The sequence below is a fragment of the Bidens hawaiensis genome, unplaced genomic scaffold, assembly GCF_021521415.1.
Source record: "Bidens hawaiensis isolate Kalapana, Puna unplaced genomic scaffold, B.hawaiensis_p1.1 tig00003462_1, whole genome shotgun sequence".
NCBI lineage: Eukaryota > Viridiplantae > Streptophyta > Magnoliopsida > Asterales > Asteraceae > Bidens > Bidens hawaiensis.
Window position 1 is genome coordinate 125559 of NW_027491192.1, and position 19738 is coordinate 145296.

General features: G+C 37.4%; 1 protein-coding gene across 1 annotated transcript; it reads right to left on the reverse strand.

Annotated features, from left to right (window-relative positions):
• Positions 1-9309: 9309 nt before the first annotated feature.
• On the reverse strand, positions 9310-17963 carry LOC143623421 (aquaporin PIP2-1-like). The gene is made up of 3 exons (XM_077094336.1): positions 17267-17963; positions 9590-9730; positions 9310-9499 (listed from the first exon to the last, which is right to left on the reverse strand). Exons 1-2 carry the CDS (start codon positions 17864-17866, stop codon positions 9611-9613), a joined length of 720 nt encoding a protein of 239 aa, XP_076950451.1. The 5' UTR covers positions 17867-17963; the 3' UTR covers positions 9310-9499; positions 9590-9610.
• Between the last annotated feature and the right edge of the window lie 1775 nt (positions 17964-19738).

Here is a 19738-nt window from a genome sequence, read left to right on the forward strand (position 1 = left end):
ATAAAATATTATAATTTTATCGGGTTTTTAAATAACTAAACCAATATCAAAATAGAAACAAGACGGGCTTAATTTAAGAGATCGACTTTTATAAAAATGAATTGATAATAAAGTTTATAATAATATTATTAATGTTAAAGATAAAAATGATAATAATGATTTTAGAATATGTTTTCATCTATATATATATATATATATATATATATATATATATATATATAAGTTAATGATAATAACAATGACTATTACTAATAATACTAATATCGTATAATAATTACAACAATATTTATTATTAATAATACTAATATTACTAGTTATAGAATAGAAATCTTGTATTACTTATAATGTTGTTGATAAAAAATGCTAATAATGATAAATAATATTGATAGTAAATAATGATATCATACCCGATGTTGGTTCGATTTCTAAATGAGTTCACAAAATAAATATAATAATATTATTGCTAATAATAAATGATAAAATTATAATATTAATAAATAATAATAATAATAATATGATCTTTTAATAATATTAATAACCATTTTAATATTTATAATAATGATAATAATAATAACATTAATAATGAATATATATATTAGTAAGTTTAATATAATAATACTAATAACAATTTTTATATAATAATATTAGTACTAATAATAACCGGAATTTATTAAGTATAAAAACAACAGCAAAACCGGTTTAGGATGAGACTCGAACCCGAGACCTCTAGTTTAATAACTAACGTACAAACCGACCGAGCCAAAATAACAATTGTTAACTTAAACCCATAAGGAAATTATATCCATTACCCGGTTGTTCGTCTTTTACCCAAAATCAAACCAACCAAATACCAATTATCCATCCAACCAGTTTCAAAGTATATAACCAAATATATAACCGGTTATTAACAATTTAAATCTAGAAATCGACATGAGAAAACTAAAAATACCAACTCCCAAAATTATTTACCTTTTATATGTTTACGAGTCGTGGCTCTATACCGGGAAAGGAACCGAGCCGAAGACGGAAACAAAACAGAGAGAGAGAAGAGAGGTAGAGGGAGACCGTGAGAGAGAGGGAGTGAGGGAGAGAGACGGAAGAGCATAGAGGGAGTAACAGCAGCCATGGCGTCCGGCTTTCCGGTCGCCGGAAAAACGGGCAGTGAGGGAAAGGGAGAAAGCCGAGGGAGGGGGAAGGGCTGCCGGAACGCGAAGGGGGAATGGAGAGTTGCGGGGCTGGTGGTGGCGTGCGTCGGTGGTCTGCTGAAGCTCACCGGAAGTTCGGGCTCGCAGGAAAAACGAAGGGGATAAGGGGAAGTGGCCAGGAGGTGATGGTGAGAGTGGTGGCCGGAGAAGAGGAGAGAGGTGGCCGACAGGGGTGGCGGCGGCGTTCGCCGAAATTGCTGGAGCTCGCCGGAAAACGACTCAGGGGGGGGGGCTGATATAATATGGCTAGGGTTAGGGTTAGTTTGGTTTATATATGTATGCATATTTACATAATGGCCCTCCAAGTTTAAGTAAATATTTAATATTAGTTTAAAGGTTTCCAAAGCTTATAACAAGTTTACGAAAATCAGTTTAAACCCTCTATGTTTTCTTAACGACACTATAATATGACAAACATCGATAATTATGGTCGAGGTATATAATAATATTATACAATAATTAAATAAGGTTATAAAAGTACCGAGTCGGGTTTACAATATGAAAGTTTACAAAACGAATATAAATTGAGACTCAAATTTGACGAATGTCACAATATCCCCAACTTTTTGAAAATTTCGTCCCGAAATTAAAATAAACTTAGAGAAAAGTAATTATTTACGAATATTGTCCTTTGTATGATAATTGCATGAACAATTTTTTTTATATATTTTTTTAGCAAAAGATTAACGTCAAATCCTTGCACGACTCGAAAAACGTTACAAATGAGAAACATAATAAAAGCACTTATATATAGGATGTACCAGCGGCGTATCCACCATGCCCTTATCATGATTTCGCATTTTTTATCGTTTTTCTGCCATCATCATCGGGTCTGAGTTATCGCACACAAGTGTACTTACTATGGCTTCCATACGGGGATTTCGATAATTAAGCGTGCTCCCATAATTATTTAGATCGTCGTATGGTCCACATGGTTCGTTCCATTGTGTGGTTTATAAAGACATATTTTTTTTGAAATCCTTAACTATTAAATGTGTAAATAAATTTGTTGAATTTTACTAATATTGGTAAAACAGTACTAGCGGTCAAAAATTTTTGGGGTTGACTTTTTATTAAGTGGGAAGATGGGATACATAAATGAAACAATTAAAATCTTAAAGTATAACCAAGGTGAAAAATTACTATTTTGGTTTAAATAAGTAAAGACGATAAAATAAATAAAATCCAATAAGTGAAACGAGGATCCAAGGAGTGAAAATGAGAAATACGGAAGGTGAGTACATGAGTTAGGGGTAAACAACGTTACAATTAACAATAATGTCGTACATTGAGTTTCATACGTGTACAAACTTGAGGTTATAGGTAATTGAGAATACGATTGCATGAAATCACGAGAATGAGGTGAGTTTCTTTGGGGTGACGGTTACGTGCATCAATATAAGTAAAATAGCATTTAGTTAACAACCAAAACAATCGATGAAATGTGATAAAACGTGAATACGGCCACTATTGTGAAACCATTTATAAAATCGTCATTGTAATAACGGTTTCTAATAGCGCCAAAACTTGTAGACAGCCACACATAGGCCGTTAATATATTTGATTAAAATGATATAGGATAACGTATAGAATCGTGTTTACATAAATGCTCAAATATAAATAACATAGTCATGATAATATCGCTCAAAAGATAAACGAGATTTTGGCGAAGTTAAGGTTTTGAAAGTATTACCCAATGTAAGGCCCCGTTACCGGTAACCCTACTTTCGTGTTGGATTTACTCATAAACACAGTTCTAAATATCAGAGTTAATTAAAACATTTATGCGGAATATAAAACTTTCATAAAACATTACAATATTTCATAACTTGTCTCAAAACATCCTTTGTCTTTCACATTAAAACATTAAAATTAAAACATCGTAAGTCTTCAGATGCCAGGCTCTTATTCTTCTGCCATGTGTCCCCGCTCAAGCCAGCTGTCTCATCCTACTCACCTGCGTGCATACTAAAAGTCAGCTACGCTGAGTGAGTTCTAGTTAATCACATAATCATACAATACATTCTTTACATTTCATACTTAACCTCCTAACTTTCTTTCATACACACTTAAGTGCTTTTACTTTCATTTTTACCTTCATACTTTCTTTACATACATAATCATACGTTTTAAAGAGCCTTTCGCCCTATAACCTCACAGATATTATAAGGGTCTGGTCCCTAGTTTTCGAATATTAGAAGGGTTCGATTCCCTAACATCACAGATATTATAAGGGTATGGTCCCTATCATCACAGATATTATAAGGGTCTGGTCCCTAGTTTTCGAATATTAGAAGGGTTCGATTCCCTAACATCACAGATATTATAAGGGTCTGGTCCATATCATCACAGATATTATAAGGGTCTGGTCCCTAGTTTCCGAATATTAGAAGGGTTCGATTCCCTAACATCACAGATATTATAAGGGTCTGGTCCCTATCATCACAGATATTATAAGGGTCTGGTCCCTAGTTTTCGAATATTAGAAGGGTTCGATTCCCTCTTCGTTACCATACAACCATACATCATACCTTGAGTATTAGTAGGGCTCGGTACCCTTTTCATAACCGTACATTATCATTTCTTTCTTCTATTATCTCTATCATGTTCATACACATAAACATACATAACATACTTACCTTATACATAGCGTTACAACCTGACAGTACGTGCAATATCCGAAAATCGTTCACGTACTATCAAGCAATCATTCATACATTTCACATTATCCACATAAGGCATACACTTATCTCTTAGGATAAGTGTATTAACAAATGTATTGAGTATGCACACAGCCCCGAAAACGTAACACATAAATGGGGCTAGAAACTCACCTGAACACGGTTACGTTCTCCGTTGATCGTAATCCCTTTCTTCAGTTGTGCACGGCTGACTGTATAACAAGTATACATATCAATTTAACTATCACTACTTATAATGTATTTCTATCTTTATATGACCCACAACGAACGGGGGTCCGGGGGCAGCGCCCCTGGCAGCGGGGTCTAGGGGCGGCAGTCCCTAGCAGGGTCCAAGGGGCAGAGCCCCTGGCTGGGGTCGAGCTGCCAGGTCAGCTTGGAAAAATTTTATTTCCATTAACTGTGTTAACACATTTTTCATTAGATTTTTAATTTATTTTCTAAACGAACTTGGCTTTAGGCGAAGTTAAACATCAGGCGAACTTAGCTTTAGGCGAAGTTAAACCTCAGGCGAACTTAGCTTTAGGCGAAGTTAAACCTCAGGCGAACTTAGCTTTAGGCGAAGTTAAACCTCAGGCGAACTTAGCTTTAGGCGAAGTTAAACCTCAGGCGAACTTGTCATCAGGCGAACTTAAACCTCAGGCGAACTTGTCATCAGGCGAACTTAGCTTGCAGGCGAAGTTCATCAGGCGAACTTAGCTTGCAGGCGAAGTTCATCGCTTGAAGGCGAAGTTGCCCAGATGAAGGCGAAGTTGCCCAGATGAAGGCGAAGTTGCCCAGACAGCCTGCTGTTTGGTTTCTGTCCAACATTTCGAGCGATTTTAACACCCCAGCTATGGTTCAATATCACCCACTACGCTTCCCGACCATTTCCGGTCACTTAACACTAAAAAGCTTGGATCTTTAAACTTCAAAGTTCAAGAATCTTACCTTTTTGAGCTTGTTGGATCTTGTTTCCTTGCTTAATCACAACCAACCGCTCTCTCTTCTCTCTCGGATCTTGGTCTCTCTCTCTACGGCTCTCGGCCTCTCTCTCTCTCCTCGGATCTCGGCCGCCGGTCGGCTTGTGTATGGGGTGTGTGTGTTTTGGAAGTGTGAAGGAATAGATGTAAATGAAGATATTTTTGGGTTTAGGGAATATTTATATCCCTTAAATCCCATTCTCATTTAACCCATCTCAATTAATCCAAGTCCCTGATCCGCTCCTACCCGATATTAATAATTAAAAACGCGAAATCACTAACATAACTTTCTTTATTCAACATTATAAATTTTAGGATGTTACACCCAAATTGTTATTAAATAGTTTGCATTCGGTCACGAAAATCAAAACACAAAAATGAAATCTCATGTGCATAATATTGTCATCGAAACATCACATCAAATGAAAATAAAATCGCAATAATTGTGAGACTCGAATTTAATGTCGAAATATATAAATCGCGTAGCGTATAATAGACTAAAACTGAAAATGAGGTCTTAAGTAGAGCCGTTTTGTTGTTTCTAATAAATGTACATAATAACGAAGCATCGCGGTAACGCATTGCTAGGGAAAATATTTAAATTATTATTGATTGTAAATCTTGTAACCCAAATTGTTAAAGGAGTTCGTATACATAAAGTTATTGTGATGAAAATAAATTTTATAAAGTGATGATGCTTGCGATAATAAAAAGTAATAGTCGCGTAAATCGTTATTGAGCAAAAATTTGTGTAACCATATAAAATATTTATAAACGCGTCCCAAAAGATTTGCAAAGCCATGGTCATTTAGTTTATGCAAAATGATGAAAGTTGCAATTTGTTATTGAATAAAACTTACATTCAACATTCAGAATGAAACTTCGTATTTATAAGGTTATTAAAAGATTTATCACCTTAGGTGACAATATTTAAAGCCTTGAAATTATACATTTAATCGTTTAATAAATCTCTTTGAAAACAAATCCTCAAATTTTTGTTGTCATTACCGTATTACATTTTACAACGATGATTTATAAAATGTGAGTATAATAATACGTAAATCATCCCCTTTTTGTAAAAGTTTATAATTTAAAAACGATAATTTGAATACATGAGGTTGTTATAAATACACTAGTTGTATGTAGGTATATATATATATATATATATATATATATATATAATATTTAAGGGTAAAACGAAGCTTGCGTGTGAATGGAGAGGTTTTTAGGCTTCGAATGGTGAATGGTTTGGAAATTTGGTGAATAGTGAGTGTGTTTCGGTTGGCTTGCGTAGTTGGGTTTTATTGAGTTGGATTTTATGAGATTTGTTGAGTTTAGGTCTTATGAGTGGGTTGGGCTTGGATGATTCGTGTAAGTAGTGGTTGGGCTAATAGGTGAGGTTTGACTTATTTGAGCTCTGGTGAGGTTGATAAGTTGGGATAATTTGATCTTGACTAGTTTGGGTTGAGATTCGGTTTATACATGTATTTCGTGTGGAGTGTTTGGGTTGTTACTTTTGATATCAAACTCTATGGTTGGATGGGAACGGTGTGGCGTTATGGTTTAGATTTGACATAGTATGGCTCGAAGGGTTTTGAGTCGTAGGTGGGTAAACTTTGGTTTGTATATGTTCAAGGCATTTGTGGGTATGTTTGTCGGTGTCTTTGAAGTATTATGACAGTGAGTTTGATAGGTTTTCGTGGTGTAGAAGTGTCGGTAGTTAGGGCCTTTTGTGGGGTTGATTTTTGTATATCTTGGACTTGCATGGGGTTTGAGTAGGTGTGGATATACTTTTGGATGTTTAGTATTCGTTCATATTGAGGAAAGATTTGAGCGTGCGGGAAATTTTTAAAGTTGAAGGGTGGTTTGATTTAAGGCGGTAGTTTGGGATGGGATACGGGTGTTTGGGAACTTGTGGTTGTGTATAGGGAGGTTTTTTTTAATAAAATTTATACCGCCGTGTTCACAAAAAAAAACACTAAACAAGACTATGTTTTCAAATTTTTTAAAAAACTTAATTATCAAAAGTTAGAAGAAAACAATATTATAGTTAAAACAAATTAGTGTGAATTAAAAAAGGAAAATAAATGAAAAAAAAAATCCACATAAAAGTTGACATTTGGCTATGTAAGGGTTTACAAACTAGTTTGTTGAGACAAGTTAGTTTGCTCCAATCTTTTGATTTTTTATTTATTTATTTTTTCAAATGGTGTAACAAACTATATATATATATATATATATATATATATATATATATATATATATATGGTTTGCTAATGGGAGTGGTCTTAGTGGGACCAAACTCCTTTTAATTACGAGTTTATTAATCAAATTTATTATCAATAAACAATCGATTTTATTCATCTGTTCTGTGATTATATTTGAAAATTAAAGCACACACTAGCAAGGCTTTAGAGGCAACAAACAATCAAACAAAAATACTCACAACTTGAAATTACACAAATCTTTCTACATAATACTTTTAGACCCAGAAGGATTCCTAATCCGAAGATAAAGATTTTAGATAAACCAACGTTTTGGAGAGTTTCACTTGCTTGTTCGAAAAGATAACTGCATTCTTAATTTTTCAAATACACCAACACGCTGTTAGGACCATATAGCACCTTATTATTACACTGACCATAATTTATAGTTTCATGTTTCATTAATCTTGAGTAGGTCTTGAACCGAAAAGGCAAAAGTTAGAGAAAATGGGCACTAATAGCTAACAGATTCCAAACCATGGGGGCAAAGCATGAAAATAACAAGCGGTAAAAATATGATCACTTGTTTCTTCATACTCACCACATATCCAACACGTCACCGAGCCGGCCCACCTCCACATTTCATTTGGAAAGGCCAACAAGAGTCGAGAGTCTTAGTCATTTCCTACTTCCAAGCAAAAATGTTATTCCTGTTTAGCGAAAATGGGACATCGGTGATTTAACTGAGAAAATAATATTTTGTTAGCGTAATCTTATGTAAGTGTTGGGACCTAGTTGTCGTATTTACAAACCCAAGGTTTTTGAGTTAGTTTTCTCCTGTTCTTGTCTAACAAAGAATTCTATTTGATAATAGAATTTATCAAGTAATCATAACAATCGATAATACAATCAAGGTTTAGACTTGAAATCTGATTGTTATTCATATTCTTTATATCCGCCGCCAAGAACTGGCCCTTCGTGCCACACCTATCTGTCTAGTTGAGAGCCTATAGAAATTTGATTCAACAAATTATTAGCATAAAGTTCCAAAGCCTTGGACTCACCATGGTCAAAGTAGCTCTCTTTCACCTCCATTTCCACATCACATTGTCGTCGACTAGATTATAACAATCTTGAATCAAACAAGTCTTGTCTTTTACATTCAAAAAAGAGGTTAGGGAACAACTCTCTTAAAAGGCACCTCCAAAATCAAAGAATCTAACCAAAAACAAATTTTAACTCTCATCCCAAATCCCCCTTTTAACATACTATTAGTGGCTTTAGTGTAATTAATAATTACCTTGTTGATCAAATTAATTATAATACGAATCTAAATAAGTCGGGTGTGGGGTGCACACTTATTTGATCTTATTATAATTTATAATCCTATTGGTACTTAGGGGCGAAGCCCCTAAGTCATGGGGGTTCCAAAGGGGCAACGCCCCCTGGCGGAGGTCCGGGGGTGGCGCTAGCGGGGTGCGAGGGGCGGCAGCCCCTGACAGGGTCCAAGGGTCAGCGCCCCTGGCTAGGGTCGAGCTTACAGATCAGCTTGGAAAATTTATATTTCGGGCATATGTTTCTTTATTAAAAACGTATCAAAAAATAAATTAATTAATTTTCTTTACAAAGTTTAATATTAAAGGAGCGTATTTTCAGTTATTAATCAGATAACTGTTATGATAACTGTAAAGCAATTATCATCTTCCCTGCCTTTTCAAACTCTAATATAACGTAGTTTGATCATATGATATTTTCTGGTTCAATAAACTCTCTCATTCTCCATACTGATTCTTGCACTCAATCTGAGTTTTATAAGGTTAACATTTGAAATGGCCAATTAATTTTCTAAGTAGCCATACTTTCCAGTTTCCACGGACCCGGTTGGTTTTTAGTATGATGAAGGATTGGCAATGATCTTTGATTCTTTGAGACGAATGCATCGACAGCATGACTTTTCTCCAAAGGGTATTTCGTTTGTTCTTATTATTGTGTTTGTATGTATAATAAGATATTACTTATTTTTCGCTAAACTAGGACTACAGAGTCATTTCCTTGTCATGGATATTTCGTTCCAATATGAATTTGGTAGGTTAAAGAAACAAGCAAAAATAAAATTCATTTTTTTCAGTAATTTATTAATGTTGTCACTCGGGTTGGAAAATCACCCGTTCACCAATTACAAGTTTACAACAAACAAACCTTTGGGAACATTAAAAAACCAAGTGCCCCAGGGGTCACACTCACATATCAACAAGACACGTTTTAACAAATTTGTACAGTTGCTTCCAAAACACGTTGAAATTGGAAAGTATAGCTTAAGCGTTGCTCCTGAAGGATCCAAGAGACTTAACCGCAGCTGCCCGCAATACGTACTGGTGGTAGAAGGCTGCGATGGCGGCTCCTATCATCGGTCCCACCCAGAATAACCACTGCACATATCCAGTGTAATTCACATAGTCAGTTTTTATGTGCTTGTGAAATAAAATTAACATAGCATTAAGTTATAAGTTATAACTTACTTGATCATCCCAGGCCTTTTCCTATCTATAGATGACGGCGGCACCAAAACTACGAGCAGGGTTGATTCCGGTCCCAGTGATTGGGATGGTGGCCAAGTGAACCATGAATACAGCAAATCCGATAGGGAGGGGTGCCAACACCTATAATCCAAACAATTATATATATTAAAACAAGATTTTTGACATGTATCATGTACAAGTACTCTTTTATGCTAATGGTGTTGGATTTAACGGTCGGTTCGGGTCAAATCAACGCGGACCGACAAGAATGTGACCCGGTATGAGTTACACCGGGGGTAACGAAATATATAAACCCACTTAAACGTTAACTGGGCCCGACACATTAAGATGGTGGTTTAGGCTTTGGTTGGTATTTGGGCTTAAGCCCAATGGGTTTAAGGTAAATATTTTCTATATATAGAATACTATATAATAATATTAACCTAATCATAAAAAGTACCATAAAACCCTAGCCATCATCATCTTCCTAACAAACCAGCCGTCGGCGCCTTTTTCCGGCAAACCGGTTTTCCGGCGACCCATTTCCGGCAGCCTATCTGTCTAATAGTCCTTGCCACTGCTGCTGCTTCGCGTCCTTTGCACCCGCACCACCACCTCAGCTCCCGTACGCCACCTACAGCAGCCGATCTCCGGCAACGCCGTTTTTCCGGCAAGCTCGCTTTTCCGGCGAGCTGCTGTTGCTGTCCTCTGGCTGTTGCGTTTGAACAAGAGCCGCTCGGTTGGTGTTTGCTACTGTCCACTGACATCCGCTGCCTTCATTTGTTGTTGCCGTTGTCGCCGGAATATTCCGCCGACCGCCGTGAGCATCCGTGATCTCGCCGGAACTGCTGTTGGTGTATGATTGTGTCAAGATCTAGCGTTATTTGTTATCCCTCGGTGTCTCACCCGGTTTTGATAACCGAGGTACAAACTAAACTATATCTATGGTTGTTTGTTTTATTATTCATTTTTCGTACTCGTTTTACGTTGTAATCGGATCCGGGTTTTGGGTTTCGGTTTTTGGTTCGTTTAATCGTTTATATTCCGCTGCGTTTTATAGTTCGTTTAAACATATATATTAATATTGATTAATATTTATTGAAACGAAAATAATTAACTAAAACGGGTTAAAATAATTTGACCGTTTTCGTTCCGAACCACCGTTGAAACCCAACAGTGGTATCAGAGCCGCGGTTACAATGTACGAGTCGATCCCGATTCGTTTAAAACCGGATCTACATCTTAAACTTTAATTCGTTTAAAGTTTATAGATCTAGATTTATTTTCGAGTGATTTTGATTTGGTCAAAGTTTTGTTTATTTTATTTGACCAAGTCAAAACAACCCGAAATTTTATTTATTTTGAATATGTAATTCCGGCCCCGACCTATGTTTGTTTGGTTGTGTTTGGTGTTTGAGCTTGTTTTGGCCATATGGTTGGTTCAAAAGTTGTAAAATGTTATTATTTATTTTTTTTCCGGTTTTCTTTTGGCCATAAAGATGGTTCAAATTTGTAATAGGGCAAATTTTTGTTAGTTTATAAATTTGTAATTAAGAAGACGCGAAGATGACCGAGGACGAGCTCAAGGATTTTGGAGTTAGTGGGAGTTCGGGCAAGATGACGGGATGCAAGAAGAAGTCCATCCTTGTGGTTGTTTTGTGTTGTGAACCCTTGACCCCACCGGTCTCCCTAATTGGCCCTAGCGAGACCGATCACCTTTTGGCCATAAGGATTTACATATTATTGTTATTTGCTATTTGTGGTTGCTTGATTGTTTATAATAGGATTATAATATCACCGACCTAATACCAAATAAATTTGAAAATAGTCATTTTATTAACCAATTATATTTTGCGAATTAAAAACGTTTTGATTTCCAAAACTAATAACTTAATAGATTTTCTATTAACTTAAAATTGGTTAATCATATCGCGACAAACTTAGTTTTTAATAGGTTATCTAAAACTAAATATTCTGAGAGATGAAAGGGTTCATCTATTCGTCCTGATAATAAATACAGTAAAATTTGACTTTTACTCTATTTGGTAATTTTAAAATTAATCCCCATTTAAAAACCAATAGTTTATGCCAATCCTACTACAAGTCACACTTGAGGCATGATGCGAAATTTCGAGTGTTTGGAGCTACAGCACCGCACTTGTTTTCTAGCCTATCCCATCAAGGTGAAAGCGTTTCGTTGACACAACCGGCCCTTTCACACGTCACTATACTAGGACAACTATTACTTTACTCTCCTGTTACGTGCTACAGCTGTCTGGAGACTTAAAGTGGGCAAATATGAGACTAAAAGTATCTATACAGACAATCGTTGACTCTACAGGCCTCATAACCGAGAGTTGTGCTCTATTCACAATTGGCAATCGTTGTCAGTCTGCCTAACCACTTATTAATGTTGTGTGCTACAGCTGCCTTTAATAACCGGAAGCCGGATTCTCATACTCCTAATTAATTAATGTTATTGGGTCATTAATAATAGGACTACAACGTCGTAAATACTAATTAAATTTACTTTTGCTTAATTAATCAGATGTCGTCAAACGAAAACTCACCCTACGCCCTTAAGACTTTCCTTAAGAAGGATAAACTGAACGGTACCAACTTCATCGAATGACACCGCAACTTAAGACTTGTTCTCACTATGGCAAAGCGCCTGTATGTTCTCGATGGACCAGTTCCAACCGAGCCTGAAAATAACACAGCCGCTGCTCGAAAAGTTCTTGAGAAACATAAGGATGACTCGGCTGATGTCTCCTGCATTATGTTAGCCACCATGACTTCTGAGCTTGCTAAAGGCTTGGAAGACTTTGGTGCCTATGAGATGCTTGAGCAACTCAAGGGCATGTTCCAGAAACAAGCCCGTCAAGAACGTTTCGACACCATGAAACAACTCATAAGTTGCAAGATGGCAGAAGGGTCTCCCGTCAGTGCGCATGTTCTTAAGATGAAGGGGCACATCGATCAGCTCAAGAAACTTGATTATCCCATGCCTGATGAGATGGCATCTGATTTCGTTCTCAACTCTCTCCCCAACTCATACGACCAGTTCGTAATGAATTTCAACATGAATGGTTGGGTGAAGACAGTGCCGGAGCTTCATAACATGCTCAGGACGACTGAGATGAACATTCTTTCAAGTACCAATCAAGTTCTAATGATTCGATATGCTCGTGTCAATAAGCCTAATCCCAAGAACCGGGGTTATAAGGGTAAAGGCAAGAAGAAAGTTACTGTTGCTGCCAAGGTTGCCACCAACACTGACAAAAAGGTTGCAAAGCCACCACCGCCGCCCTTTGAGGAGCGCCAGTGCTACAAATGAAACCAGATGGGGCACTGGATGCGAAACTGCCCCGAATACCTTGCTGAGATCAAGATGAAGAGAGCCAATGGTGAAGGCTCTTCTCGAGGTATTTCATATACGTTATTAAACTTTTCACTGTCTCTAGCAACACATGGGTATTTGATACCAGATGTGATTTCCACATCTTTAATGTCTTGCAGGAGCCTGAGAAGTGGAGGAAACTAAATAAAGGCAACATGGAACTCATCGTTGGAGATGATAAGAGAGTACCAGCTCTGGCAACTGGAGTATTTCATTTTACTTGTCCATCTAGCCTAGTTTTTCTTTTAAATAATTGTTTGTATGCTACTGGTTTGACCAGAAACATCGTTTCAGTTTCGTTGGTGTTTGAACAAGGTTTTAAGTACGTTTTCAATGGCATGGATATTTCTACTTACTTAAATGATATCTTTTATTTTAAGGCTAAACCTTGAAATGATATATATGAGATTGATGTTCAAACTAACAATAACGTATATAATCTTTCAAACGTATCCGATCTGGCATCAATGATACATTTCTAAGGCATTGACCGACTTGGCCGCATAAGCAAGGCAAGAGATAAAAGACTCCAATCCGAATGGATTCTTGAATCCACAGGACCTGACTCTTTTGAAGAAAGTGAGTCTTGCTTAGCTGGCAAACTCGCCAAAGTCTCCTTCACTCATAAAAGTGAACGAACAAGAGATCTGTTAGGACTCATACATATTGATGTATGTGGACCTTTCAGAACCGTGTCTAGAAACCATGAAAGATACTTCGTTTCTTTTATCGACGATTATAGTCGATAAGCGTATGTGTATACATCTTATGAAACACAAGTATGAAACTTTTGAAAGGTTCAAAGAGTTTCAAAACGAAGTGGAAAACCCAACTTGGTAAAACCATTAAGATACTTCGATCAAATCGAGGTAGAGAGTATATCAGCTCAGAGTTCATCAATCATCTAAAAGAGCGTGAAATTGTTTCACAGCTCACTCCACCTGGCTCACTCCAACATAATGGCGTGAGCGAGAGGAGGAATCGAACTTTGCTACACATGGTTCGATTGATGATGTGTAGAACCAACTTGCCTCACTTCTTTTTGGAGTTTCGCCCTTATGACCGCCTCCCGCATTCGTCAAATACCGATAACAAAATCGGTTATTACTTCTTTCATCCTGATACAAATACGATTTCTATCAAGAGGAAATGTCACTTCCTCGAGAAAGAATTTCTCAATCGAGGAACTGGAGATAACATTGTCGATCTTGAAGAAATTCAAGAACCACAATTAACCGCTGAGGAAGTTGAAATGTCTTATCAACAAGTTGCTGCTGACACATCAGACATAAACATGAGCGTTCGCAGAAGTAGTAGGACTCCCGTACCAAATTCTAAATACCTATGGCATTTAGATGGTCCCGAACTCTTATTAGTAGCCGAGTCTAACGACGAACCTACTAACTACAAATCTGCAATCTTGGATCCGGAATCTGAGAAAATGCGTGAAGCCATGAACGCTGAGATGCAATCTATTCATGACAATTAAGTCTAGAACTTGATTGAGCTACCCCCCGAAGGTCGGGCAATAGGGAGAAAGTGGATTTTCAAACAAGCATCTCGTAGCTGGAATCTACATTTTGATCAAAGAATTTGATTTTATCAAAAATGAAGATGAGCCTTGTGTTTACATAAAGGCTAGTGGGAGCACTATATCATTCCTCATCTTGTATGTGGATGATATACTGATCATTGAAAACAACATTCCTATGCTTAAGGGAGTTAAGCACTGGTTGGAATCTTGTTTTACAATGAAATATCTTGGAGAAGCCGCATATATTCTGGGAATAGAAGATCTACCGAGATAGATCTAAGTGACTTCTAGGGCTAAGTCATAGTACATACATAAGCAAAGTCATGACACGCTTCTCAATGGACAACTCCAAGATAGGAACTGTTCCATTGCTAAAGGAACCGTATTAGCAAATCGCAATCTCCGGAAACGGACATTGAGACAAAGCATATGCAAACAATCTCATATGCTTCAGCGATTGGCTCTGTCATATACGCTATATTATAAACTAGACCTGACGTCTCGTAAGCATGTTTGGAGGAGTAGAAAAGGAGCTCACTGTAAGATGTTACACTGACGCTAACTTCCAAAATGACCGAGATGCTTCTCGCTCATATTCTGTATGGATGAAGAAATTCATAGCCAACCTCGATCTAATTCCAAGTTTAGGAAAATGATCGACGTGATATGTGATAACACAGGTGCTATTGCTCAAGCCAAAGAGTCCAATATTCATCACATGGCCAAGCACATTTTTAGTTCCACTATGTACGGGAAATATTCGAACGAGGTGACATCGTGATAAGCAAAGCAGACACAGATCAAAATCTAGCTGACCCGTTCACTAAGCCAATGACTCAGGACAAGCATGATTAGCATAGAGATGCTATCGGGCTTAGACTTGCTAGTGATTTATTTTGATTTAGTATTTGGATGTATGAACATTTAATCAGTTGTACTTCTCGGTTCACTTTTGATTTAATGGTTAAATGCAAACGTTGAATAATACAACTGTGTTCATTTTAATACGTTTAATCCGTGAATATTGTAATCTAAATTATCTGTAGTCGGCCAGACTCGTGGGAGCGATTCTAAATTAAGACTATTCTGACTTTGGACTCAAGCAGTTGACTTCCAAACTCATAGACCTCATTATGAATGACGTTGTATGTAACTCGCATCAAATCATCTTCATGGATCTTGATCATAAGATGTTTTGATAATAGTATGCTCATTTAGTATCCTTAGACCTGAGATACATATTAGAACTTTCGTTTACCGAAGAATATTCTTTGATCATGTCAACCGCTGTTGCGTAACTGCCAGCCATAAAGGCATTGGTTGGGAATGTTCTGGAGTTCAGTGGGAGTTGTGTGTAGTCAAAAAGGGATTCTGTACTCTTACATTAAAATGTAAGAGTTAGACATATTGGCGCCCTCGTTGATTCAAACTGGTTAAGTGTGAGGCCTCACCCAAACTTACTGTGTGTTTGATTGGACCACTTTGACTCTATATCGAGAACTACAATAATTGAACACTGTATGAGTTTGATTTGATCCATGTATCATTGTTCAATTAATGTCTTATACAGAAAGGATAGATGACAACGATTACTATAAATTCATTATCTTGAATAAGGTATTCCAATATACTTTGGTTACGGATTTAAGATGTCATATTTGGTTGGGGACAGCTATGTGTAGCTAGAACGCCTCTAGTTGTTAGCGTTGTGATACTTGACCCAAATCCGTCCAAGTGGGAGACTGTTGGATTTAATGGTCGGTTCGGGTCAAGTCAATGCAGACCGACCTGAATGTGACCCGGTATGAGTTACACCGGGGGTAACGAAATATATAAACCCACTTAAACGTTAACTAGGCCCGACACATTAAGATAGTGGTTTAGGCTTTAGTTGGTATTTGGGCTTAAGCCCAATGGGTTTAAGATAAATATTTTCTATATATAGAATACTATATAATAATATTAACCTAATCATAAAAAATACATTAAAACCCTAGCCATCATCATCTTTCTAACAAACCAGCCGCCGGCGCCGTTTTCCGGCTAACCGGTTTTCCGGCGACCCATTTCCGGCAGCCTATCTGTCCGGTAGTCCTTGCCACTGCTGCTGCTGCGCGTCCTTTGCACCCGCACCACCACCTCAGCTCCCCGACGCCACCTACAGCCGCCAATCTCCGGAAACGCCGTTTTTCCGGCAAGCTCGCTTTTCCGGCGAGCTGCTGTTGCTGTCCTCTGGCTGCTGCGTTTGAACAAGAGCCGCTCGGTTGGTGTTTGCTGCTGTCCACTGACATCCGCCGCCTTCATTAGTTGCTGCCGCTGTCGCCGGAATATTCCGCCGACCGCCGTGAGCATCCGTGATCTCGCCGGAACTGCTGTTGGTGTTTGATTGTGTCAAGATCTAGCGTTATTTGTTATCCCTCGGTGTCTCACCCGGTTTTGATAACCGAGGTACAAACTAAACTATATCTATGGTTGTTTGTTTTATTATTCATTTTTCGTACTCGCTTTACGTTGTAATCGGATCCGGGTTTTGGGTTTTGGTTCGTTTAATCTGCGTTTTATAGTTCGTTTAAACATATATATTAATATTGATTAATATTTATTGAAACGAAAATAATTAACTAAAACGGGTTAAAATAATTTGACCGTTTTCGTTCCGAACCACCGTTGAAACCCAACAAATGGAAAAAAAATTATAGGTCCGTCACTACAAGTATTATTCATATATATAAATAGTACTTACTGGGACATGAGAATCACGTGCGTTCCTCTTGGGGTTAGTGGCAGAGAAGACGGTGTACACAAGGACAAATGTGCCAATGATTTCCGCACCCAAGCCGGTGCCTTTGCTATAGCCGTCTGCTAGCTCGTTGGCACCACCGCCGTAATTGTTGTAGTAGGACTTTTGGAAAGCTTTAACCAAACCGCAACCACAAATTGCACCCAAGCATTGAGCCACTATGTATAAGACGGCCCTAGGGAGGGTGACCTTCCTAGCCAAAAACAATCCAAATGTCACCGCAGGGTTAATGTGTCCTCCTGAAATGCCAGCAGTGCAATAAACAAGGACGAATATCATGCCACCGAATGCCCAAGCGATACCGAGGATACCGACACCACCACATTGGTCAGTGCTATGGTTGGGGTCGGTTTGGGACTTGTAGCCAATGACGGTCAATACGGTGATGTAAAGGAACAAGAGGGTGGCAATGAACTTAGCAATGATGGCTCTATAAAAAGACCATTTGGTGAGCTCCTCCGCGTCAAAGAGGTCAGCGGGTGGCGGGTCTTGGTAATCTTTTGCGCCGTATTCGTGACCACCAACTTCAACGTCTTTGCCCATTTCTTTTGCTTCGAATGCTTACTTGGTGTGTGTGAGTTTAAGAAAGAGTGTGAGGATGAGAAGAGTGGAAAACAAGAGGGAGTATTTATATTGGTATATAAGTGTAGAAGATTCAAGGATGACAATTAATTTTGTATATTTAATGTAAAGTATAAGTATTTGTAAAATCACAAATGAATAACTACATTTTCAAGTAACGTTTAAAATACTAGAGTTGGTGATGATGACGGTACACAAACCCGACCCCCTAGCCACCGTCCATTCCATTATTAATCAGTGCCCAGGGGAGTGTTTTTCTGCTAACCCATTCTCTCTCTACCGTTATTCTTTTCTCAAAAATAATTAGTGGCCCTAAGAATACCACGTGTCTTATAACTAGAAGTTATGCGGCTTTGTAAAACAATAAGGTTATTTATAGTGGGCTACAAATTTAGGTGATAAGGCATGAGAACACCGCTCCCCAGGTGACAAGAAGGGCGAACCCCACCCCCCCGGGGGTAGTTTTTGTCGCCGGTTTATTTGTTTGTAAATATAATTATTATATTATTGGGCTATAACACCACTACACCATTAAAACAAAAATCTCTCACTTGCTGAGTAGACACCATATGGCACAAATCGACCTATTTTATAAATCTCACACTTAAAACTTGAATTTTTCGTGGGTTCAATTTTTTATTTCAATTTATGTAACTATTAATATAGTTAGAGATTGTATTTTAATAATTTCAATTTTCACGATGCCTAGTATTAATAAGGGAAAATTCCTAATATAACCCAAAGGATGAGAGAGAAAAATAATAATCTTAAATGAAACCAGATTCTCAAAATAACCCAACGAACTTGTACTCATGTGACGCTTTAGAATTATAACCAACGGGATTGTGAAACCAATTAAAACTTGACACTTGTCATTATTCTGACAAAACTGACGAGATTTTTAAAAATCTTGAGGTTTTCGTTCATATTTCTAGGGCTGTTCAAAAAGTTCATGGCTCGCGGCTCGCTCGAAAAAAGCTCGGCTCGAAAAAGCTCGATTCTAAATAAGCTCGTCTCGACTCGGCTCGATTTCTAAACGAGCCGAGCTCGAGCCAGGGTCAGCTCGGCTCGTGGCTCGACTCGTTAGCTCGGCTTGTTGACTCGTTTAGATTAAACCCTAAATTTTAGTATCTATATGCAATAATATAATACTAAGAAATATATAAATAAAAATTATACATATATCATGTCACTCGATACCTAAAACTTTATAAAAGAATAACGAAAATAAAACATATAAATTTATAAATTCTCTAATTTTTAAATTTTATATAATATGTATATTAAAATTATATATTTTTATTTTATATATCAAAATTTTAAAATACAAAATAAAAAAATAATAAATAAAAAATAAAAAAAATTAAAAAATTAAAGGAGCCCAGCTCGACGAGCTCGAGCTCGGCTCGAACTTTAAACGAGCCGAGCTCGAGCTCGATTTTTTAGCTCGATAAAGAAAACGAGCCGAGCTCGAGCTTGAGCACACTCTAGCTCGGCTCGTTTACAGCCCTACATATTTCTAAGTTAAATGATTTTGTAAAAAGCAGTCTCTAAACGGTTTTTTTATGTTTCTTATCTGGTCCATTCAAATTATTATTTATCCTAACTTCTTCATCTTCATCTTCTTAATCTTCATCTTCATCTTCTTCATTTTTCTGGTGAGTGTCCGAATGCTAGCAACCGTTGATCGGTGGTTTAATCTCCGGCCACCACCACCACAATATCCTTTATTCACACTTCTAATTACTTTCCTTGTAAAATTATTAAAACAACACCCACAAACAGAAAAATTTATGGCATGTGGCCAGCATCATCTTCATAAACACCCCAAGA

What these genes read in the sequence shown, in the direction of transcription:
- LOC143623421 (XM_077094336.1), bottom strand. Translation starts at nt 17,866, where the DNA reads ATGGGCAAAGACGTTGAAGTTGGTGGTCACGAATACGGCGCAAAAGAT. An exon ending in CACGTGATTCTCATGTCCCA is followed by an intron (nt 9,731 to 17,266) that starts GTAAGTACTATT and finishes TTTGGATTATAG; the next exon opens with GTGTTGGCACCCCTCCCTAT.